This window comes from Hyalella azteca, unplaced genomic scaffold, assembly GCF_000764305.2.
Source record: "Hyalella azteca isolate HAZT.00-mixed unplaced genomic scaffold, Hazt_2.0.2 contig3849, whole genome shotgun sequence".
Classification (NCBI taxonomy): domain Eukaryota; kingdom Metazoa; phylum Arthropoda; class Malacostraca; order Amphipoda; family Hyalellidae; genus Hyalella; species Hyalella azteca.
The window spans coordinates 58609-79328 of NW_025934083.1; the positions used below are offsets into that span (position 1 = coordinate 58609).

Sequence of the window (20720 nt, forward strand, 5' to 3'; positions counted from 1 at the left end):
CCTTCGTTACAGGTGTTTCGTCGACGCCTAAAGACGAAACTATTTCGTAGAGCCTATGAATCTAGTGCTGTTATTTTTATCCGTTCTCATCCTTTCTTGTGTATTTTTTTTCTTGCCATTGAACTTACGTGCAACGTACCCTCGAAGTATGTTTAGACCAGAAGCCATGACAAATGCTCAATAGAATAATTATATTATTAAAAGCTCAGTCAGCTTCGAGTGACCAAACGGTCGAAATTACCAAGATTGAGGCAGGGAGCTGCAGCTTAAAAATTAATCCATTTCTGAAAATTATAGTAGAAATTGGCAAGGTGATTGAAATCGATGAAAGCCTAACATTGCCCAATTAAAGCTGACACCACTGCATATTATTTTGTCCAGAGCAAATATAAGGCCAATCGAGCGGCGAACGCGGAGCTCACTCAGCTGTATGACTTTGACTCGGTACCATAAATAAACGTATAATAGTACTTACACGAGATAAAACAAAAAAAAACATCCCTCAGAAAACTTTTCCCTGCGAGCTTCACAGGTACACCGTCTGCAAGCACCAATAGAATGTAATCCAAAACACCGAAAACTCGAAGCACATTTTAAATTTGTTTACCCTTTTGTCTCGGATACATTTCCCGTGGTCAATGTTATTCGTAGCTAGCGGTTTGGGTCCGAGAAGTCGTCAGTCACGAAAGGATCAACTTCGGTTTTGTAAAAGTCGGTGGCCTAGAGGTTAATAGCACCGAGAGTGTGAGAATACGAGTTAGGAGCTTAACCCTCTACCGCCTGACACGAGTAACCGGGGCAATATAGTCACAAGCCTACTCCCTAAAAAGGATACGTTCTAGTGAGCACAAAATGACTTGCACAGATGGTTGCCGCCACGTACGATAACTTTAAAATGTTCTCTGTTGCGTACAAACGTCCTCAAGTTACTACATTCAATAGTTTACGTATAATTCAAGTTGAAAGTTATGTTCCCGGAGAATATCAAGTTGAAAGTTATGTTCCCGGAGAGTGACATACGGCGGTAAAGGATTAAGATAGCTGTGAGTAATAATAGTCAACATTAACGAGGTATACGAGTGTAAAGGAACGAAAGTTACCTGCTCAAGCCGCAGAAAACTGAAAAAACTCTGATGTCTATAATCGGCACAAGCCCTAATCGTCATTGTCGTTGCCTAATCTGCAACGCCGATACGACTAGACTCTATCAATAGAAATGAAACAACCAGATTTTCCGACTCATCATTTATGTATTAGTCGATCTGGACTGGAATGCTTCATACCTAGAAATAATTTCCGGCGTGAGTTTTGGCTTCGTCTTCCGGCATATTTCACGTAAGGATGAAGCGGTGATTAGAACGTTGCCGTCAGATGTAAGCGAGGACTGCAACAGGGCAATGGTCGTGGCCTGAACAAATGAATTATGCTATTAAACCATAATCTCCAGCGGGAAAGCGTTGCGTGTATTTACAGAAAGAAATCGTGGGTAATCAATAACCTCAGACCAGAAAGAAATTCTAAAATGGAAAAATTTGAGATATATATTGACACTTAAGTTCATCTTGAGCTTGGTTGAAATAGAGGAATTAGCAGAACCTACAGCCCACCTCTTGCACTACGCCTTCCAGATCAGATCCAGTAAAGAGGTCCGTCTCGGCTGCGAGCTCTTCCAGCACCTCAGGCTCGTTCAGCTCCAGTCTCTGGCACTTGGCCTTGAAATACACCGCATGCGCCACATGATTTACGTCTTATTTACATTCATTTATTTTGCTAGCGTATTGATCATTTTCTTAAATCCAAACATAATTGTATGCCAAGGAAATACAACTCTGAAAATATACAGCAAACCTTGAAAATTAAACACAGCTCCACAGCTGTCCAGAATTTCCAGCAGGTATTATATGTCAATATGCAATCGAACAACAAAAAGTTTTCTCAACAAGAAATTAAAATCTTGCTATTACATGTGATCAGGATAAAATGACCGAGGAAATATCAACATACCATGAGTATGTGAAGCCTCTGCTCAGGGTCTGGTGGTGGGACATACACAACCCTGTCAAAGCGGCCTGGTCTGAGGAGGGCGTGGTCCAGTCTGTCAGGGTTGTTGGTAGCGCCGCACACCAGCAGCCCCGTCATGAGGTTTGAGCCGTCAGAGTAAGCCAGGGCGCCGTCCATGGTCTGTAGCAGCTCTGTTATGAGGCGGTTACGCACACCTCCTGCCTCACCGTCACCACTTCCTCGATCTCCGAAGATGCCATCTAAATGACAGCATATATGTTAGCAGCAATAAGAAATAAAGGTCAGCGACAGCTTGTATGATATCAGCAACAAGATATAAAGGTCAGCGTTAGTAGATGGGATAAAATTAACTGTAAACTTTCGGTTAGTTGGTGACTACATTTCATTCATACTTAAGAGTGTCGGGACTTCTGATTCATCAGAATCATCTATACACAAATTCTTTTAAATGATAAAGAAAAATATCTCTGAAAAAAAAATAGATTAAATTTAATAATCAGAACATTTGAGATATAAATTACGACGAATGAATGGAAATGCATACAGGATTAGTAATAGGATTAGAAACTACGACTCTAATTGGATAATAATCCTGATCTACCCGTAAATAGACTCACCTATTTCATCAAAGAACAGGATGGCAGGACGCGCCTGCCTGGCTGTCTGGAAGACGTGCGACAATTTTTGCTCGGACTCTCCCACATAAGGGCTATGCTTGAAAATAACATACAAAGCCAGTAGAAAAAAATACATTTTCATAATATATTATACAATCATACATATAAAATGACTAATATTGTCAGTGGCTCTTAACATCATCAGGCCACATCGGGCCTACATTTCAGCGCCGACATCATTATGTTATGTTATTATGTTAAGTGATTTTAATATACATTGGTAATACGTATATGAGCTATAAACAGAGAATCATTGTCTAACCTCAGGATATGCTTGGGCTGAATGGCGAAGAATGCGCAGCCTTTACTGGACGCCAGGCGGCAGATAAGCTGCGTTTTGCCGCACCCCGGCGGCCCGTACAAGAGCACCCCTGACCGCAACAGAACTTGATTCAGCATGCCACGCAAATACGGCGATCAAAATATAGGTACGCTTGGCGAGAAAGAATACGACTCGACAGCCAAATCGATATCAAGCAGTCATATTCACAAAAAGTTTAAATTCTCACAGCGTCTAATATCATATAAAAACGTACGAGCGCAGGTTAGGAAAGAAATAAAGCATAAACATTGCAAAATTGAACAGTCAGTTTCGATACAAAGTGAGGGCAGTGTTAGCCGTGGTAAGGCCGCACCTCTGGTGGGTTTCACCCCCAAGAGTGAGAGGTCTTCATCAGCACCGGAGACGGTAATCTTGAGTATGTCAGATAAAAGTTCCTGCAAATATTCGAGGCCACCGAGAGTGTGGGCCACGGGGCGGTCTCCCAGCAGCTCACTGCTACGCAGCACGCGCGGGCGAAAAGTCCTGAGCTCCTCCACTGCTGCCGACATCATGTCTGCGGGGCTGATCGCCTAATAAAATTACAACGTGATATAAGAATAGTGAAATAAACACAAATAAATGATTGAATTCACTAACTTGCTTTCATTTCACTAATTAGGAATTAAATTTGCGTAGCACAATTGAGAAGTAAAATTGATTTGCGAAAATAAAAATTTACAGTTCGAATGCAGATTCTAATGTAATTTTTACCTCTTCTCCTGTTATAAGCAACTTCTCTTGACCAAGAGACAATAAGTCTTGGATGTCGCTGGCCACATATCCTGGAGTGATGCGCGCCAGTTGGTCAGCTATAGAGCCCTCAGCTAATTGTATTTGATGGGTCAATCTCTCCTTTGATGAAGCAGGATTCAAAGCAACAACTTCTGAACACATTGATTTGGAGGAAGACATTTGCTCAGAATCTTTATCATTGAGATTCAAATTCCTGACCGAGTCCGTAATGACGTCAACAGGACTGCCTGATTTGATATCATATTTTGGTGAAGCATCTCTGGTCGTCACAGAATATATTGAATCGACGTCAACTTCAAATTGTTGGGAGCCGCTAGGGTCATCCCCAATCATATTGTATGATAGTTCAGGCTCAATTGAATTTCTTCTCGTAGAAAGTGAGCAAGAACCAGGCAGCTTATGTTCTTGAGAAGGATATGAATCAACTAATGATCGTTTAGGTGCATAGTCTGCTGGCATCTCGTGAGCACCTGCTTTATAATCAGCCAAGTTATAGTCAGCAAGAAAATGGCGTAGTATAGCTCGTCGGTAAGGAACAGTTGAAGAGCCAACGTTGAGTTCGATGTAGGGCAGGGCCACCAGGTCAGGAGGTAATGAACCGATATCAGGAGCGGTGACTACCACACACACTCCCTTCTGTTGCAGGTAGCAGAGAATTGCGCCGACGATCTGCCAAAGTTATGCAATGTAGTTTAGAATTGACATCAGTTGATCTGTATGAAGTGATAAGTCCATTTAAAGAGGCAGAATTTCAACATTCATGTCTAGCCGTGTCGGAAATTCCAATAATATATATACTTGGTCCGTTTTAAAGTATTCACAATGTTCTAGGAGCAAATTAACCGATCTGATAATAAATGTTCATGGCGGCGTCTAAAACCAACTACAGATGCTTACTTCATTAATGATATGATCAGGCTTTTTAGAGGCAGCAAACAAGGTGTCAAGCCTGCGCAGTAGCAACAATCCAGGGCGTTCTGTCGGTAGCTGTGTCTTCATCTAAACCAAGAGAGAATACAACAATTGTACATGCATAAGGAAATTACTGACGCTATGATCCAGGTAAAGCCAAATATTCATCAATGAAATATGCTAGATTTGTACTAGTAATTATTACATAAAATGTTGAATTATTCATCCTGATTCAATACCGTACTTGATGAAATTTGTTGGAAGTAACATAGCAGAAACTGATGCTTAAAAACATTAAGCAAGTTGATTATTGGGCATTTACCTGGAAGATAGCGTCTATGTTGGGCTTCATCGTACGGCAGTCAATACTAACCACAGGGGTTCTTGCCGTCATGGCTACCCTGTGCAGCAGTGACGTCTTGCCCCAACCTGACAACCCTATCACCAGCAACAACAAACCTGTAAACATCAATAAGAAAATTTGTGAAAAAAACACGTTCATTTTGTTTACTTATCAGTAACTGTTCTAATAGCGCAGATAGACCAGACCAACTAGTGACAAGAAGTTGCAACATGAAAAATGTTAATAAATTGGTATTGAAAACATGGATAGTATATCACTATCTAGTTAAATAATATTACCTTCAGTTTTCTGTGCAATAAAGAGCTTTTCAAGGGATTTGTCTTGGACAGTCAACCCTTGCTGCATAATAGCCTCATGCAGATTGATGGAATAATTTGTTTGTGAGTTTGATAGCTGGTCTTCCTGAGCAACGCTACAAACAGTCACCCTGCCATTGCTTCTCTGCAAGCGTTCAGGGTTTGCTCTAAAACAACTTTCGCTACATCCACATGGGGAAGTACCTTGTTTGAGCTCCAACTCGATTTGTCTAGTATTGGAAGAATCATTGAACTTAACACCTACACAGTCAAATGAATCATTGAAGTTACTACATGATGAACTTTGATTGTTACAACTTTTCATTGAGCAAATGAAGATTTTTCTTATACCAAAGACTTGTGCTAGAGTGTTATAATGACATCTAATCACACAATGACTGACAATTCCATAAGAGGAAATTATATTCTCTATAACTTTTAGATAGAGATTTGTATTTTTTTCCATGTTGATAACATCATTTTTAGATTTCAGCAAGACTTTTACACAGACAGACTTGATTGAAGTTTTCTTCAATATTTTGATGTCAGTTGCTGCAACCAGAGTGGTTTTCCCATCCCACTCAGAGCCACCAGTAACAGAAAAGCAACATCTGGCAGGGAAGACTTTAAAGTTTCCAGGTATTGATTTGCTTCTTATCTCGGACACACCAACTGCACTGGCCAGTTTTGCAATACAAAAGGTCTTCTGAGACAGTGGCACTCGGACATAGTGCACATGTGTTAGCACCTGCAAAAATTGAATAAAATCAACATTTGTGAAAAAGATTTAATCCCAGAATTTGCACCAAAATAAAAAAAAATACTGGAATTTTTCAGAAATATGCATATGAACTCGAGTCAGAGAGAAGAGAGTTTTAGATTCTGTTCCATCTTATATAGGTAATACTAATCAGAAGACAGTTCAATAACTTCAACTGGAAAATTGTAGTTAGTTAAGGATACAAAAATTCATTGCAATTTGACAATTATTCCAAAAAGAGAATCCCTAATGTTTTACAAAATAATCAAGATATTGATAATTAAACTTAGATAAACTTTTATTAAGATATTGATAAATAATCAACCTTTCATTACAGCATAAAGCTACATAAATAAATTAGAGTTGAAGAAAGCAAACGTTTTACAATATTGTAAAAATAAAAAAGGCAGAGCAAGCAATTTACAAAAATCAAGTCAAGAATAGGAATCCAATTATAATGATTGCACGAATGATATCAAAAAATTCATACAACTCACATTGAATGATTTGAAAGCCTGAGATGGGACATGCAGGATCTGTTGGAGTTCAGCACTACCTGCATCATCTCCACTCACTGCCAGCAACAAACAAGACTGTGATAGTGACATGACATAATCTTTGCATCAACAATAGTAACTAGAAAAATGTATTTTCAATATTTTCCAAGTTTTTGGAATGTTCAGCACTCTGAAAAGCAAAAAAGAGAATTTTTCAGAAATACATATATATTGTTTATTAGAGTGTTGGTTTTTGGGCATGGTGGGTTTCTAGGAGATACTATATTTACAGAGTTTGGCTCTTGAGTGATTTCTTTTGTAGAAATGTTTATCTCTTTTTTTAGAATTGTTCTAATTATGAATGAAATACTGCAACTCAAAAGTGACAATTTTTTTATATATTTGGAATATTGCAGCCCAATTGTGCAGTTTTATTAATATTTAGATCAAAGATAATTCATTTAACACAAATATTGCAGTCCCAAAAATGATATACGACTCATTCAACTTGAATGAGTCATTCAACTCAATGAGTCAATGAGTCAAATGACTCATTCAAACTTGAATAACTTAAGTTACAGACAAGGCAGCGAGATCAGGGCTAGTGCGCTGCTCTTGTCTGAGCGAGTTCTACAAGCTTCTGACATAAAAACTGTGAGCCTCTATTGGCGCATGTTGCCTGGGATGGAAACTTTCATCTTTCTAGGCAACGTGCGCCATATGAGGTACATGGCATTTATTATTTAACTACAATAAAAAATTTGCATCACACGGGTACTAATGCTTGAAAAAAACATTTTCTGTGCGAATGAAATTGGATTGTGACTGCAATAAGCAAACTACAAATCATTCTGGGGTAAAATGCTGCTAAATGGGAAGTTTATAATTAATTTAGATGATTTCTTACAAAACTGCTCTAAGCAAAGCATGAAGTGGTACCAACAACTGTTCAAGTTATTGGCAAAAACTGTAGCAAATGCCTGGGTGCTTGGTGATCAGTTCTATAGTCAGTAAAAATCGATGTGAATTGCTGAAGTCATTGAAGATTAATGACTGTATTTTCACTAGTAATAGGTCAGACACGTGAAGAAATGTTTCTATAACCAAATCACAATGATTTTAGAGGTTGGCAATTTCCAGCTCTAAAGTATTTGAAGCTTCAAGCCATGACGAGCTACTGATCCTAGTCTTGCTTTAACATAATTGCAAAAAAAGGAAGTTAGTTGGTGCTAAAGTGAGACAAAAAGCTAAAAAAGTAACTATCAATTACTAGCCCAGTACTCAGAATCTGTATCACTGTTTATCTTGCTTTTTACAGTGTTATTCTGTTTCTGTGTGAGCTTAGGCAACTTTTGAATGACTAATACTTATTTTTCTACTGCTATAATCCATACCAATACCGAAAAAATTATTTTCAACATATTGGAACAGGATAACCCCTTTAATTTATTACTTTTTCTTTTTCGTACCCACTCATTATTTCAGGCTACATTCCAACTACCAAGATTCTTATGATTCGATTGCACAACGTTCATATAGGTTTTTGAAAACATTATTGTCAATTATCCATCATATTTTTCAGAAGTTTATGATCTGGCTGATATTTTAAAGAGTTTTTTTAATTAAATTTTTCAAGCATGCGCCATATATGGCACACAGCGCAGTTTGTGACATGCATGCGTGTACCATATATGGTGCACGTCGCAGTCAAATTGTTAAAGCTCTTTGCAAAACCTATCACATGGCTTCTCCAAAAAAATTCTATATGCCATTTGTAAGGTGCCAGAAGCAAAAAAAAAGAGTGTCCCGAGTAGCCTCGTTCGACAGGGCTACTCGGGACACTTGGAATAAAACTTAATTTTAAAACATTTGAAGCATGCAGTGTACTCATCCATTACTAAGAGTACTCTGAAGTCCTCCTCTTTCATTGTAGATGATGTAGAGGTAGAATAAATGACATTTTCTGTGATTTTTACTTGTTTTTCCTTTATTGATATGATATCACTATACACATTAATAACTGTATTATTGTTATTGATGCGATATTACCGTATCCATGAACAGGCAATTGAGCATTTCAACTGCCTTGTCCACTGCAAGCTTCATATCAGCAGCATTATAGCATTTTTTCTGTATCTGTAAGCTTACAGGACGGCTTGTAATTTCACACCATTTTAATTGGGTTAAGTGAATTTACTATAAAAAAAGATTGTGAAAAACATACCTGAAACAGAAAGGAATGTTTTAGTGACAACCATCATATGTTTTAGAGAAATAAATCATAGTTTAGGTAAATTACTTTTCATTCTATGATGCCTGGTGCACAATTCTATATATGACATTCTATGCACAATTTTGTGATGACCGATAATGCACTAATTTTTTGATAAGTGAAATTTTTTTTGCTGAGCAAGGTAAATGTAATCAAAATTCTTTGTTTTTAATCAATTTTTTTCTTAACTGGAGCCTTTGCTAACTGAGGTTCTACTGTAAATGCATTTTTGGGGGTGTCCCAAATAGCCCCAGGGGTGTCCCACAATGAGACCTGGCTTGTTGCTTTTGAAGTTCTGATGTGAACCATAATTTTTTCATTCAATTTGCTAAAATAGATTAAATAGGTAGGGTAAATGCGGTATATTCCAACATTGTGGGTAATTCCAACACTTCTCAACTTTTATCCTTTATATTAAGCTTTGTCTTAGTTCCTCACATTTGTTGATGGTTAAAATAGTGACATCATACTATTGCGCGCCATACTATTGCCAAAACACTAGGTCTGGGCCGTCTGGCAGCCTGGCAGGAAAATGTTAAGATCCAAAGAGAGACAGTGCACGTCACCCAGTGAGAACATCAAAAAACGTGTCAAAGTTGATAGTTGACCTTGCTCCACCAAATAGTGATAAACTGTTTGTGTAGAAAGAATATTATGGTTTGAGACTTTTAAATAAGTCAGTGAATATATTAGAAATCCTTCAAGTATACTTGTATTTGCTGATTTCAAGTGGTAAATAAATTATTAGATGATTAAGTTGAGCGACGGTTTTAGACACATAAAAATTTATTCCGACACAGCTTGGAATTAGACACACACAGCTTGTTCTGAGCTGTGTCCAAAAATTAAAATTTTCTTAACTAAGAAGAATTAGAATGCAAAATTATAATTTTTTAATTAAGCTCTTAAATAAGCTTTAATTAAGCTAATTTTTTAATTAATTAAAAAATTAATTCTTCCGAGCTGTGTCGTATTCCAATACAGCTCACACAGGCATCAGAATTCCAACACAGGGCGCCGGAATTACAAATTAATCACACACAGTGTCGGAATTCAGGGATTTTGTAGAGTTGAATTCTAAAGGCTTTTAAATAAATATGGCAACAGTTTGTGACATTTCATCCTTGCTGGCGCGTAGTGTTGTGTTTTGAGAGTGACGTAAACCAATCAGAACTCGAGTTGTGCATAGGGCGATCTATTTATAACCATTCATTTCTTGCTACGTCCTTAATGTGTCAGAAAATACTGTATATACTGCATTTACCCTACCTACTATCAAAACAGAAGTGCACAACAAGGTCACAAGATTCTGAATGTCTTTCAAATTTCTCATTTTGGAGCTGCTATATTTCAGTAACAAAAAACAAAATTCCTAATTTCTAATCCTGTAGTAACACATAACCTAAAAAGGAAGTCCAGTGACAGACTCAGTCACTCAGTGTGGAATTCTATACAGGTACTAATATATTCTTATGTTGAAATAAATGGATAGGGTAAATGCAGTATATTCCCACACATTAAGGACGTAGCAAAAAATGAATGGCTATAAAAAAATCACTATGCGCAACTCGAGTTCTGTTTGCTTTACGTCACTCTCAAAACACAGCACTATGCGCCAGCAACAATGAAATGTCACAAACTGTTGCCATATTTATTAAAAAGTCTTTAGAATGCAAACCTACCAAATCCGTATATTCCGAATTTCCGACACTGTGTATGACTAAATTTGGGACGCCTGTCGGAGACCACCACTGCCGTGCTTCGAATGGACTATCATGATCCCTTCCCTGAAGAACATAGCCTACAACACATCTTGACTGTAACGTTATCAGCCGCACGCCACCAGACAGATCACATCCATTGAATTAGATCAATCAGCCCACAGGAAAATATGCCTGGCGTCGTATGGCCCAGCTTCTTCTTCTTTGCAGGGTGTCCACTTGGAGTGGACTTAAAGCCGCAGGTCTGCCAGATGGATGACCGTTGGGCCTGAGAGCTTATAGCTTGTGGTTTTCAGCTTCTTTGTATATGAAATTAATTGCTGCCGTCTTGTGAGGTTGGCTGATGTAAGCTCAGTACAGGATTGGGTAGAAGTTTACAGGGAACATATATTAGTAAATGAAATAGTTACTGCTAATGTAATTTAGGTAAGTAAGGGCTGCTAATTTAACAACCTTCATTAAACAAAAACAATAATAATAACAATAATAATAGAAATATGTACATAATTATAATAATATTGAAAAAAAACTAGATGATCTACTTGCTAAATCAAAACATATATCAGCAGTTGCCATGCTTTAACAATTCTATAATGCTTCCATATATACAGCATTGCAAGGCGCTCATCTAAAGATCACTTAGCCTACCTGACTTTAAAATAAATACATTGAAAAATTGAGAGATTTTCTGTGACACCTTATCCCTAAAGTTACCTCCCCCCCAGGAGATTACAAAGGTTAAGTTCTACATTGATGCTTCTCCAGTTACTTAGTAGCTCCTGTCTTGGTAGCACATGACGCTGACAGTCCAGAAGAAAGTGAACAATTGTGTCTGTTGTGTTGCAGGTGGCGCACTGATCAGAATCACTCATTTTAAACCTGTGCAGATAGCTCCTGACACCTGCATGCCCAATTCTAATTCTTGCAGAGGCACATTCTAGCTTGCGGGACGTCAGGCAAAGCCAAGGGCAAAATCGTGGTTCCACCATATTGTTACTCAAAAAAGCTCCTTTCTGAGTCTGAGCAACAGTCGTTTTCCAGTTCCTGGTCCAGCACTTGTGTAGTTTCTCCCTCAGGACAGTAAGTGTCTCCTCTATGCTTAGGGTGCTCATAGCAGAAAATGCATTTTGGTGGCCCATGTTAGCTGCCCGGTCTGCAATCTCATTGCCTTCAACCCCTGAGTGGCCTCTCACCCATTCCTGGCCATTGCAGTACAGTTAGGGCTTGCCTTTCTAGTACAGCATCTTGGATTTTGTAGACGTACTCCTTGTATGTGGGGTTGACGGTGTTTCTGGTGGCTTGCAGGGCCGACTGGGAGTCAGTCAACAGTAGGATGTCCTGCGTTCTTAGTCTTGGGTCCAGACAACAAATCTGCAGAGCCTTCAGTATTGCAAAGAGCTCTGCACCAAGAACCGTGTGTGTTGGGTTCAACTTTGTTTCAGTTTGGATTCAGACCTCTGCTGGTGACTGTAAAGGATTCTGCTCAGGTCTGGAGCATGCTGAAAACAGTGAGAAAGCTTGGAGAATCTGCTCATTAAAAGTCAGTTTTTGTAAAGAAAGATTCCACCCCCTTGGAAAAGGAGGTTTTTCGCAAGAAGTGGCAGGAGAGAATCAGGCGGAAAGGCACGGAAAATCAGGTATATCACTTCCAAGCTGCCAAAACAACACCTGCTGCTCACGGACAGTCGGAGGAGATGGAGGACAAGTAATTAGTAGGAATGATGTCCGTAGATCAAGGCCTGTAAATAATGTAGGAAGTAACCGCATACATCAAAGTGAAAGTGGTCAAAAAGTTTTAAAATGTTTTTACACGAACTCGGATTCCGTTTTGAACAAGAAAAGTGAACTGTTAGCTGTGATCGCAAACGAGTGTATAGACATTATTTGTATTACNTTGAACGATAGGACTCGCCTGCTGGACGAAAGGGAACCAGTGGATGCATTGTACCTCAATTTTGCCAAAGCATTTGACAGTGTTCCGCATGAGCGGCTGTTGTGTAAAGTGAAGTCCTTGGGGATTAAGGGAAACATACTCCAATGGATCAGAGATTTTCTAGTAGGTAGTAGGTAGACGACAACGTGTCAGTATTAACGGAACCGTGTCAGACTGGGCATCAGTGCGCAGTGGCGTGCCACAAGGAAGCGTCCTGGGCCTATTTTGTTTGTTGCTTTTATAAATGATCTGCCAGAAGTAGTGTCCAGACTCCAGCATGTGCTCCATGTATGCCAATGACACAAAAGTTTATAATTCAGTGAAGAATGCATCAACTAAAGCGCAATTGCAAGATGATCTTGACAGCTTAGTTAACTGGGCTGATATGTGGCAGCTGTGGTTCAATGCTGACAAGTGTAAAGTACTTCACCTTGGGAACTTGGGAAGAACAATGAACAGCAAGATTACAGTATGAGTATGAGAAGACATGGTTGCAATGAGAGAGTAATGATTGAAAAGTCTAGTGTGGAAAAAGATCTCAGAGTTTGTTGACAAGGAGCTGAAATTTTCTAAGCATGTTGAAATGCAAGCTAACACATCTAACAAACTTCTTGGACTAATCAGATGCTCATACGAGTTCCTAGATGCAGAAAAGATGAAGCAGTTGTTTGTTGCCGTCCTACGCCCAGCGGCCCGAGTCTAGAGTTTGGAAACGTTGTGTGGTCACTGAGATTTGGAAAGGACAGAAATTTGATAGAGAATGTTCAAAGACGTGCAACAAGGATAATTCCAGGCTTGAAGGGCAAGTCCTATGAAGAAAGATTGAAGATTATGAAGCTTCCAAGCCTCAGTTATCAACGTCTGCGTGGGGACCTCATTGAAGTATACAGGTATACTCATGGTCTATAGTCTATACAAGGTCCCTCCGTCCCTGAAGCTGAAGGGTTACTAGAATTTGAAACAAGAACCAACACCAGGGGCCACGGCTATAAGCTAAAAAAATTGTGCTGCAACTTCTCCACGCGACAAAATTTCTTCTTGCTTCGAATCACCGACATGTGGAACAGCCTCCCCAATGACATCGTTGGCGCTCCAAGTATGAACGCGTTCAAGAACAGACTAGATAAAGCTATGGAAAAATATAGGTATGTTCAGATTTGAAATGCCTACCTAGCTCCTTATCGAACCCGGTGGAAGTCTAGTAGCTACTTCAAACTATCGCCAGTCATGAAAAGATCCGGTCAAATGACACGAGCATAGTGGCAAAGCAGAGAGTTTTTTAGACTCTCCCTCAAGTTCATTTTTGAGTCCTTCAAGTAGACCAGTAAAGTATCATGGATTATTAGTGATGGATACCAGCATTATCTTACATAAGAAATTGGTTTAAGTCTTGAATAAATAAGGAAATTAGAAATGAACTGATTTTAAAAAATCTCATGTTTGTCACTATGGACACGAGTTTAGATCTATGAACAAGGCATGAAAAGGAAAAGAATCGGCGACAGGCCACATGCCCACATCAGGCCTACACTTCAGCGCCAACATCAGTTCACTATGTTATGTTAACTTCCATGTAGTGGTGACTTGGCAATGGTAAGTAGTGTACATAGCTGCATGGTTGAACTAATTCAACCATGCATAGCTGCAGCTGTGGAACCGTCGCTAAGTTTGGATCCGTCAGTATACACATGCACATGGGAAGGTGAGTTGCCAGAGTTGGTATGGCAGAACTCCTTGAACATCCCCCCTATTGATGCCAGGGCCCAGAGGGGGCATCACGGCAACATGTCTGGCCCAGCGTCGTCTGCCAACACGCGAAAAAATTTTACACCACCCGGACGGAGCGCGCCGGAGCCGTCCGTATCTGTCCCGTGTGTCGAATCAGCCCACGGTCGAACGGCCACGCGTCGTACGACGATAAATTTTGGAACAGAACTATGCTATCTGGAACCTAACCCCAGATGCTGTGAGCTAAAAGTTCCGTAATTTAGTGAAGCTGCGGAAGTCAATCTCCGGCGAACGATAGAGTTTGGAACAGAACTATGCTTTCTGAAACCTAACCCGGGATGTTGAGCTAAAAGTGACGGTCTGGTGGTGCACGGCAGGATGTATGCAGTTCCACTGGCGATCTGGGCTGGTTGGTCACAATCCGTTGTCCGCAAGTTACAGTTCGAGCTAAAGTCAGGGAATGAAGTGATGATCAGATTCGATGCAACGTTCATTAGTGCATAACCATTACTCTCTGGGCTATTCGCTTCAGAATGTGGTGGCGTAAAGCTCCTAATAGAATAGAATAGAATAGAAGTGTCGGCGTTGAAGAAATAGGCCCATGGCCTGTTGCCGATTCTTGAACTTTTCGTGACTTGATTCACAAGGGATCCGGCCTTTGGAACCCGATCTTTCCATAACTGACGATTGATTGATGATGATGATGATGATCTGTCTCTTATACACATCTCTGTGCGAATGAAATACTGAACATATGCTCCTGCATAGCTTCGTCTAGTCTGTTTTTGAAGATGTTCATACTCGGAGCNGGTGGCCAGAAGCACCCCATTTTAAGGCACTCAAAGCTCGAAGAACGTTCAGACGCTTCTGGCAGTCAGCACGAACTGCTGAAACGTGAGCAGCAAAATTCAATTTGGGGCAATCAAAGATCACCCCCAATACCCGCTTTTCCTGGGAGAGTGTAATGGGTTGCCCACACATTCGGAGGACAATCTGTGACAAGTTGCGGCTTCTTGAGTATGTTTGATACTTGCACTTGTCAGGGTTAAGGATGAAATGCCACCTGTTGCACCACAATTCAAACTGTATGAGGTACTCCTGCATGTTCCTTTGAGCAGACTGCAGGGAATCAGCTGATGCTACCAATGTCAGGTCATCAGCATAACCTATGAGACGCACAGTAGTGGATGTGGGAACATCGGAGAGCATTATGTTGAACAGAGCAGGGGACAACACCGCACCCTGTGGTACTCCAATTTGCACAGGCCTAGGATCTGACAGTGCAGCTCCAACTCTAACTCTGGTTGTACGATCTTCAAGATATTTCAAAAGCCAGACCAAGAGTTGGTCAGGAACCTCCAGTTCACTCAATTTAAATAGCAAGCCTTGATGCCAGACACTGTCAAAGGCTGCTTGGAGGTCCAGGTACACTACTATACAGTAGCGGCGTTGCTTCACTGCTCCTCTTATTTCATTCTTCAACAAGTGCAGTGCGTCTAGAGTGCAACGTCCTCTTCGAAATCCAAAATGTAAAGATGGTAACAGGTTATTTCTTTCAAGAAAATATTCAAGTCGACAAAGAACTAGGCGCTCCATTAATTTCCCTATGCAGGGTAGGAGGGTGATGGGGCGATAACTATTTGGCAGGGTTGGGTCTTTCCCAGGCTTCAAAACTGGGCAAGTGATGCCTTGCTTCCAACTTTCCGGCACTGTTCTGGAGCTCCAGCATTTGTTAAATATATCCAAAAGATCAAGTTTAACTATGGATGGCAGCTTTTTAAGAAATACATTCATTACCTGGTCATGGCCTGGAGCAGTATTCTTCAGAGCCTGGATGGCCACATCCAGCTCATCTGGTGTGAAGGGCTCAGAGTCAAATCTAGTGAGTTGTGATAAACGTGTGCTTGCTGCCCTGACAGCTGGGGGCGGAACTGGAGCATTGTAAATGGGAAACCAGAGCTGACTGAATGCAGAGGCTTTCCCAAAATCATCTGACATGGGAATGTTTGAGAGAGGTGGACTAGGCATGTAGGGAAAGCTTTTGCCTTGTATGCTCCGAATCTTTGACCATGTAGCTTTTGTGGTAGTAGTGGCAGATAAAGTGCCAACAAATTGCTCCCAGCTGGCCTTCTGTTTTTGTATCTTTAGCCCGCGTGCCCTGGCTTCGATATGTTTGAACTCAATAAGGTTGGATGGAGAGGGTGACCGCCAAAGTCTGGTTTTTGCTTGCCTTCTCTCTGAGACTGCCTCCGCACATTCCGCATCCCACCATGGTGTGGAGAATCGGAAGTGACGAACCCCACTTGAGCGCGGTATGGCTTCAAGTGCAGCTGAGATTATGCGTTCTGTTAGCTGCGTGCACATAGACTCAGCTGACTGCTCACTTTGATCCAGTGGATTGTTGTTGGCTAGAGTTGATATGAACTTGGCCCAGTCAGCAGAATATAATTTCCACCTTTGTGGTATCAGTTCCGTGGCCCGGTCCACTGGTATACCAACTGTACAGCAGACAAGAAAATGGTCGCTACCAAGGTCTCTCTCTCTACTTAGAGAAGAACAAGGGAGAAGATCAGGTGACAAAATAAAAAGGTCTAGGCAAGATGTGGAACCAGTTCTATTGTCAATGTAAGTTTGAAATGAGCAGTCATTTAAAATGCCCAAGCTCAAAGTGTCCACAGCTGCCTCCAGTGACCTGCCTGTCTGGTTCTGGCGACCCTGCACATCCCACACTGGAGAGTGAGCATTAAAGTCGCCTGTTATGATGCAGGGGGACCCAAGTTGCTCAAAGTATGAGAGGCACTCAGTTGGCAGGATATTGGCTCCAGGATTATAAAAATTTCCAATATTGATTGCACCCAGTGCTGACTGAATCTGCACTGCCTGGCATTCCAGCCTACCTGCCAGAAAAGGGTTCACCAACAAAGAACTAGTAGACAAGTCACACCGCACCAGTATAGCAAAGCCTCCTCTGGGGGCCCCCTGCCTATGAGACCAATAACATCTATATCCCACAAATTGCGGTTCTTTGTTCTTGAGCCAGGTCTCACAGAGACAAACCACATCTGGTTTCTGGGAGTAGAGAAAAATTTTGAATTCGGTCAATTTATTGAGCAAACCATGGCAATTGAATTGAATAACAACAAGGCATTGCTCCTTGAGTGGAGCACGTCTAATACGACCAGAGAAATGTTTTGGAGGCATCATTTTGTAGAATTTTTAAGGCCTTGAACCCTACTTAGTGCTTTCCTGGTGGAGCTGCTGGCTCCCTGGTGACTCTTTTTTTGCTGCAATGCACTACGACATTTGCTTTTGGGAGAGCTCTTAGAGGTTTATTTTCTAGCTGGGTAGCAGTCTGAATGACAGGACTCTGGGCAGTATGACTTGGTTCCAGCGGCAGAAGTGCGTTTCCCTCATCATAAGAATCCACTGGCAACCACTCATTCAACAGATCATCTCCTATTGCCTGGCCAAAATTATTTCTCAATAAACTAACAAGGAGTAGAGAGCGTTCTTTGTGCCCCTCCTTTGCCATGTTCAACGAGAAGGCTTCATGTAGAAGTCGGCCAACCTTCATTGAAAATTCGCGAAGTGCTCCTGCAATCAAGTTCTCCATTTGGCATTCACTTTCAATTAATTCTTCCCTCAAGATGGCGCGAAGGTTGGGAAGGCTGGAGGCTGCATTTGTCTTCAAAGTTTCATGTTGGCTAGTTGCACAGTTTGATGTGGAAATTATCTCCCTCTCAGCAGTCTCAAGTGGTGGCGGAGACATGTCAGCTGATTCCAGGCAATAAGAACCCTGTGAGGAATGAACATCTACTATCACCTTGGAGTGCACAAGATTTGTCTGATCCAAAGGACTAGCATGGGGATGGTATGATGTTTGAAGGCTATGTTTCTCTATGGGAGAAATTTTGCTGGCATTGGTTTGTGGTGTCATGTTGATGGCAGTGTGCATTGAAGAACTGCCTCTGGCCACCTCCGCCACCACTGGAGCATGTCTTACTTTCTTGGCAGCATCTGCATAAGAGAGCCCTGTGGCACGGAGCTTCTCAACTGCCCTGGCACCCATCATGACCGGACATTCGCGTGCACTAGCAGAATGTGGACCTCCACAATTAGCACACAAGCGTTTTGAGCTGCTACTACAAGGGCACTCTGACTTATCATGGGGTCCAGCACATAATAAGCACCTCCTCGGGCCAGTGCACCCACTTGCAATGTGGTTCATCTGCTGGCACTTGTAGCACCTAAGTGGGGCCATAACAAAAGGTCTCACTGGATATCTCAAGTAGTCTATGTTGACAGCTTCAGGGAGCTCCCTTCCCTCAAAGATCACCTTCACTGCAGATGACTCTGCACGTATACCCTGGCGATGGCAAGGGAGACGCACCTGGTGCGTCTCCCATCTGATCCCATCGTCTCTCCCGCACCTGGTGCGTCGCACCATCTCTCTGATCTTCACAAAGCCTGCCCTGGCTGACTCCAGAAGTTCTGAGACCGAGACTGATGGGTGGATAGGGGGTTTTAAATGACCAATGGAACGGCCATTGCTTAGCCAATCACAGCCTGGATAACATGACATCATGATCCCATAACCAGTCATAACCTGGATAGCATGAGATCATGATCCTATCAGCCAATCACAGTCTTGAGAGGATGATATCATGATCCTATTGACCAATCACAGTGTAGAAAGTTTGACCCTCTCAACCAATCACAGATGGGAGATGACATGACTCCGCCCACTCACAGATGAGAGATGACATGACTCCGCCCACAAGTACCTTTGAGGTTTGAGCACTATATGTTAGAATTCCACCTGCCACCATGACTCCACTTATGCAAGTGTCAGTACCAGGTTGAGAGCAGGCAACTTGCCATGTCCCTATTTTTGTGACTTTGAGAAGAGTGCCCAGATCCAAGTTAGAGACGGATGCAAACTCTACAGCCACCAAGTTCCTTCTTGGGTTTGTCCTCACCTTCATATCAGGATACCTGCCATAGGCAGAGTCCCTGAGGCCACGAGCCAACTTCACAGGATTTTGGAGAAATGAGCTAGCATTTGGCCCACTGGTTTGATCAGTTGGACTTGGACATGCTTCTTGTTTACTAGCATTTCATCATTGGGCCTCTCAAGATGTGGTTCTTCAATTCCATTGCTATTCAATCCATAGTGGCAAAGCAGAGAGTTTTTTAGACTCTCCCTCAAGTTCATTTTTGAGTCCTATAAGTAGACAAGTAAAGCATAGTGGCAAAGCAGAGAGTTTTTTAGACTCTCCCTCAAGTTCATTTTTGAGTCCTATAAGTAGACAAGCAAAGTATCATGGATACCAGCATTATCATACATAAAAAATTGTTTAAATCTTGAGTAAATGAGGAAATTAAAAATGAACTGATTCTAAAAAATCTCTGGTTTGTCACTATGATTCAATCTGAGAGAACTATCCAGCACGCGAGAGCCCGAGGCACATTTTGCAACTCTTTTTGGATGCTGTAGGACTTCAGAGTCCTCATCACTACTTACAAGTGTGCCAGGATTACGTTCGCGCTTCCTGCCCATAGGAACGCCTGAGGTAACACTAGCATCTTCAATCACATTCATTAGCATATCTTCATGCAAATATTCAAAATTAGGAGCACTCTCACTATAGACCTTACCCTGATCTACTCCAAGGTTAGCAGCCGCTACGATGGGAGAAGCCAGACCCGTTGCGTCTGCCATCTTAGCATACGACACGTGCAGGGACAAAAAAAAAGGCAAAACAAAAAAAAACTGAAACTTAGAAATAAATAAGGAAACTACTACAGAACAAATGATTAGGTGACTTTTCTACAAATAAGCCCACAGTGAAGCAATTATCGAATGTCCAGTGTCGTCAAATTGTTGGGGAAAACAAGCAAATAGAACCGAACAGCTATAGACACACGTCCGCCCGACAGTAGAACCCGTAACGGAATCCACCGAGTTTCCAGTAAGAACTCCACTCGAACACTCGTCCGTTTTTGATCACTCGGCGAACGATTGATCGATGGAACGCCGCGGCTGAACGAATTCCGCGAATTTGCCAATAAGTAAAGTAACGTTTTTCATTGTCCTATGTTGAAAAATTAAGCACTCAAACTACGCATATCTCCTTTTTGTGTTCTACAAATCAGAAAATAAATAATTTGACAAATAACATATGCTTAAAATAACATAAGCTTAAAAACAGACTCCCAATATTCTAGACCTGGTGTTTACCAGTGATGAATCAATGTTGAATGAGCTTCGTCACGAGGCTCCGTTGGGCAAAAGCCATCACCAATCATTGTTTTTCAGACTCAAGTGCTGTACAGAAAAGACGCCTCGGAAGCGTGAGCGTTTAAATTTTGCGAAAGGCGACTATGATAAACTCCGAGAAGCAGTGAATGCAGTGAATATTTCGGAATGTATTAAGGACATGAATGTGGCTGAGTCATGGTC

The 20720-nt window shown here is 41.3% G+C and overlaps 1 protein-coding gene across 2 annotated transcripts; it reads right to left on the bottom strand.

Annotated features, from left to right (window-relative positions):
• Positions 1-1237: 1237 nt before the first annotated feature.
• LOC108681270 lies at positions 1238-6794 on the bottom strand. 2 transcript variants are annotated; one of them, XM_018170289.2, is made up of 11 exons: positions 6604-6794; positions 5329-6094; positions 5009-5145; positions 4672-4773; positions 3733-4443; positions 3335-3551; positions 2962-3070; positions 2640-2731; positions 2005-2261; positions 1608-1712; positions 1238-1408 (listed from the first exon to the last, which is right to left on the bottom strand). In XM_018170289.2, exons 1-11 carry the CDS (start codon positions 6712-6714, stop codon positions 1247-1249), a joined length of 2769 nt encoding a protein of 922 aa, XP_018025778.1. In that variant the 5' UTR covers positions 6715-6794; the 3' UTR covers positions 1238-1246. The 2 variants fall into 2 exon arrangements, with proteins under 2 accessions (XP_018025778.1, XP_018025779.1); XM_018170290.2 differs by lacking the exons at positions 1238-1408; positions 1608-1712 and having other exon boundaries at positions 2195-2261; positions 2640-2736.
• Between the last annotated feature and the right edge of the window lie 13926 nt (positions 6795-20720).

Excerpts from the sequence above, each read along its gene's own strand:
- LOC108681270 (XM_018170289.2), bottom strand. The coding sequence starts at position 6,714 with ATGTCACTATCACAGTCTTGTTTGTTGCTGGCAGTGAGTGGAGATGAT. Across the intron at positions 6,095-6,603 it reads AGGCTTTCAAATCATTCAAT|GTGCTAACACATGTGCACTA; the intron begins GTGAGTTGTATG and ends CAATTTTTGCAG. Across the intron at positions 1,713-2,004 it reads AGAGGCTTCACATACTCATG|GCCAAGTGCCAGAGACTGGA; the intron begins GTATGTTGATAT and ends GTGTATTTCAAG.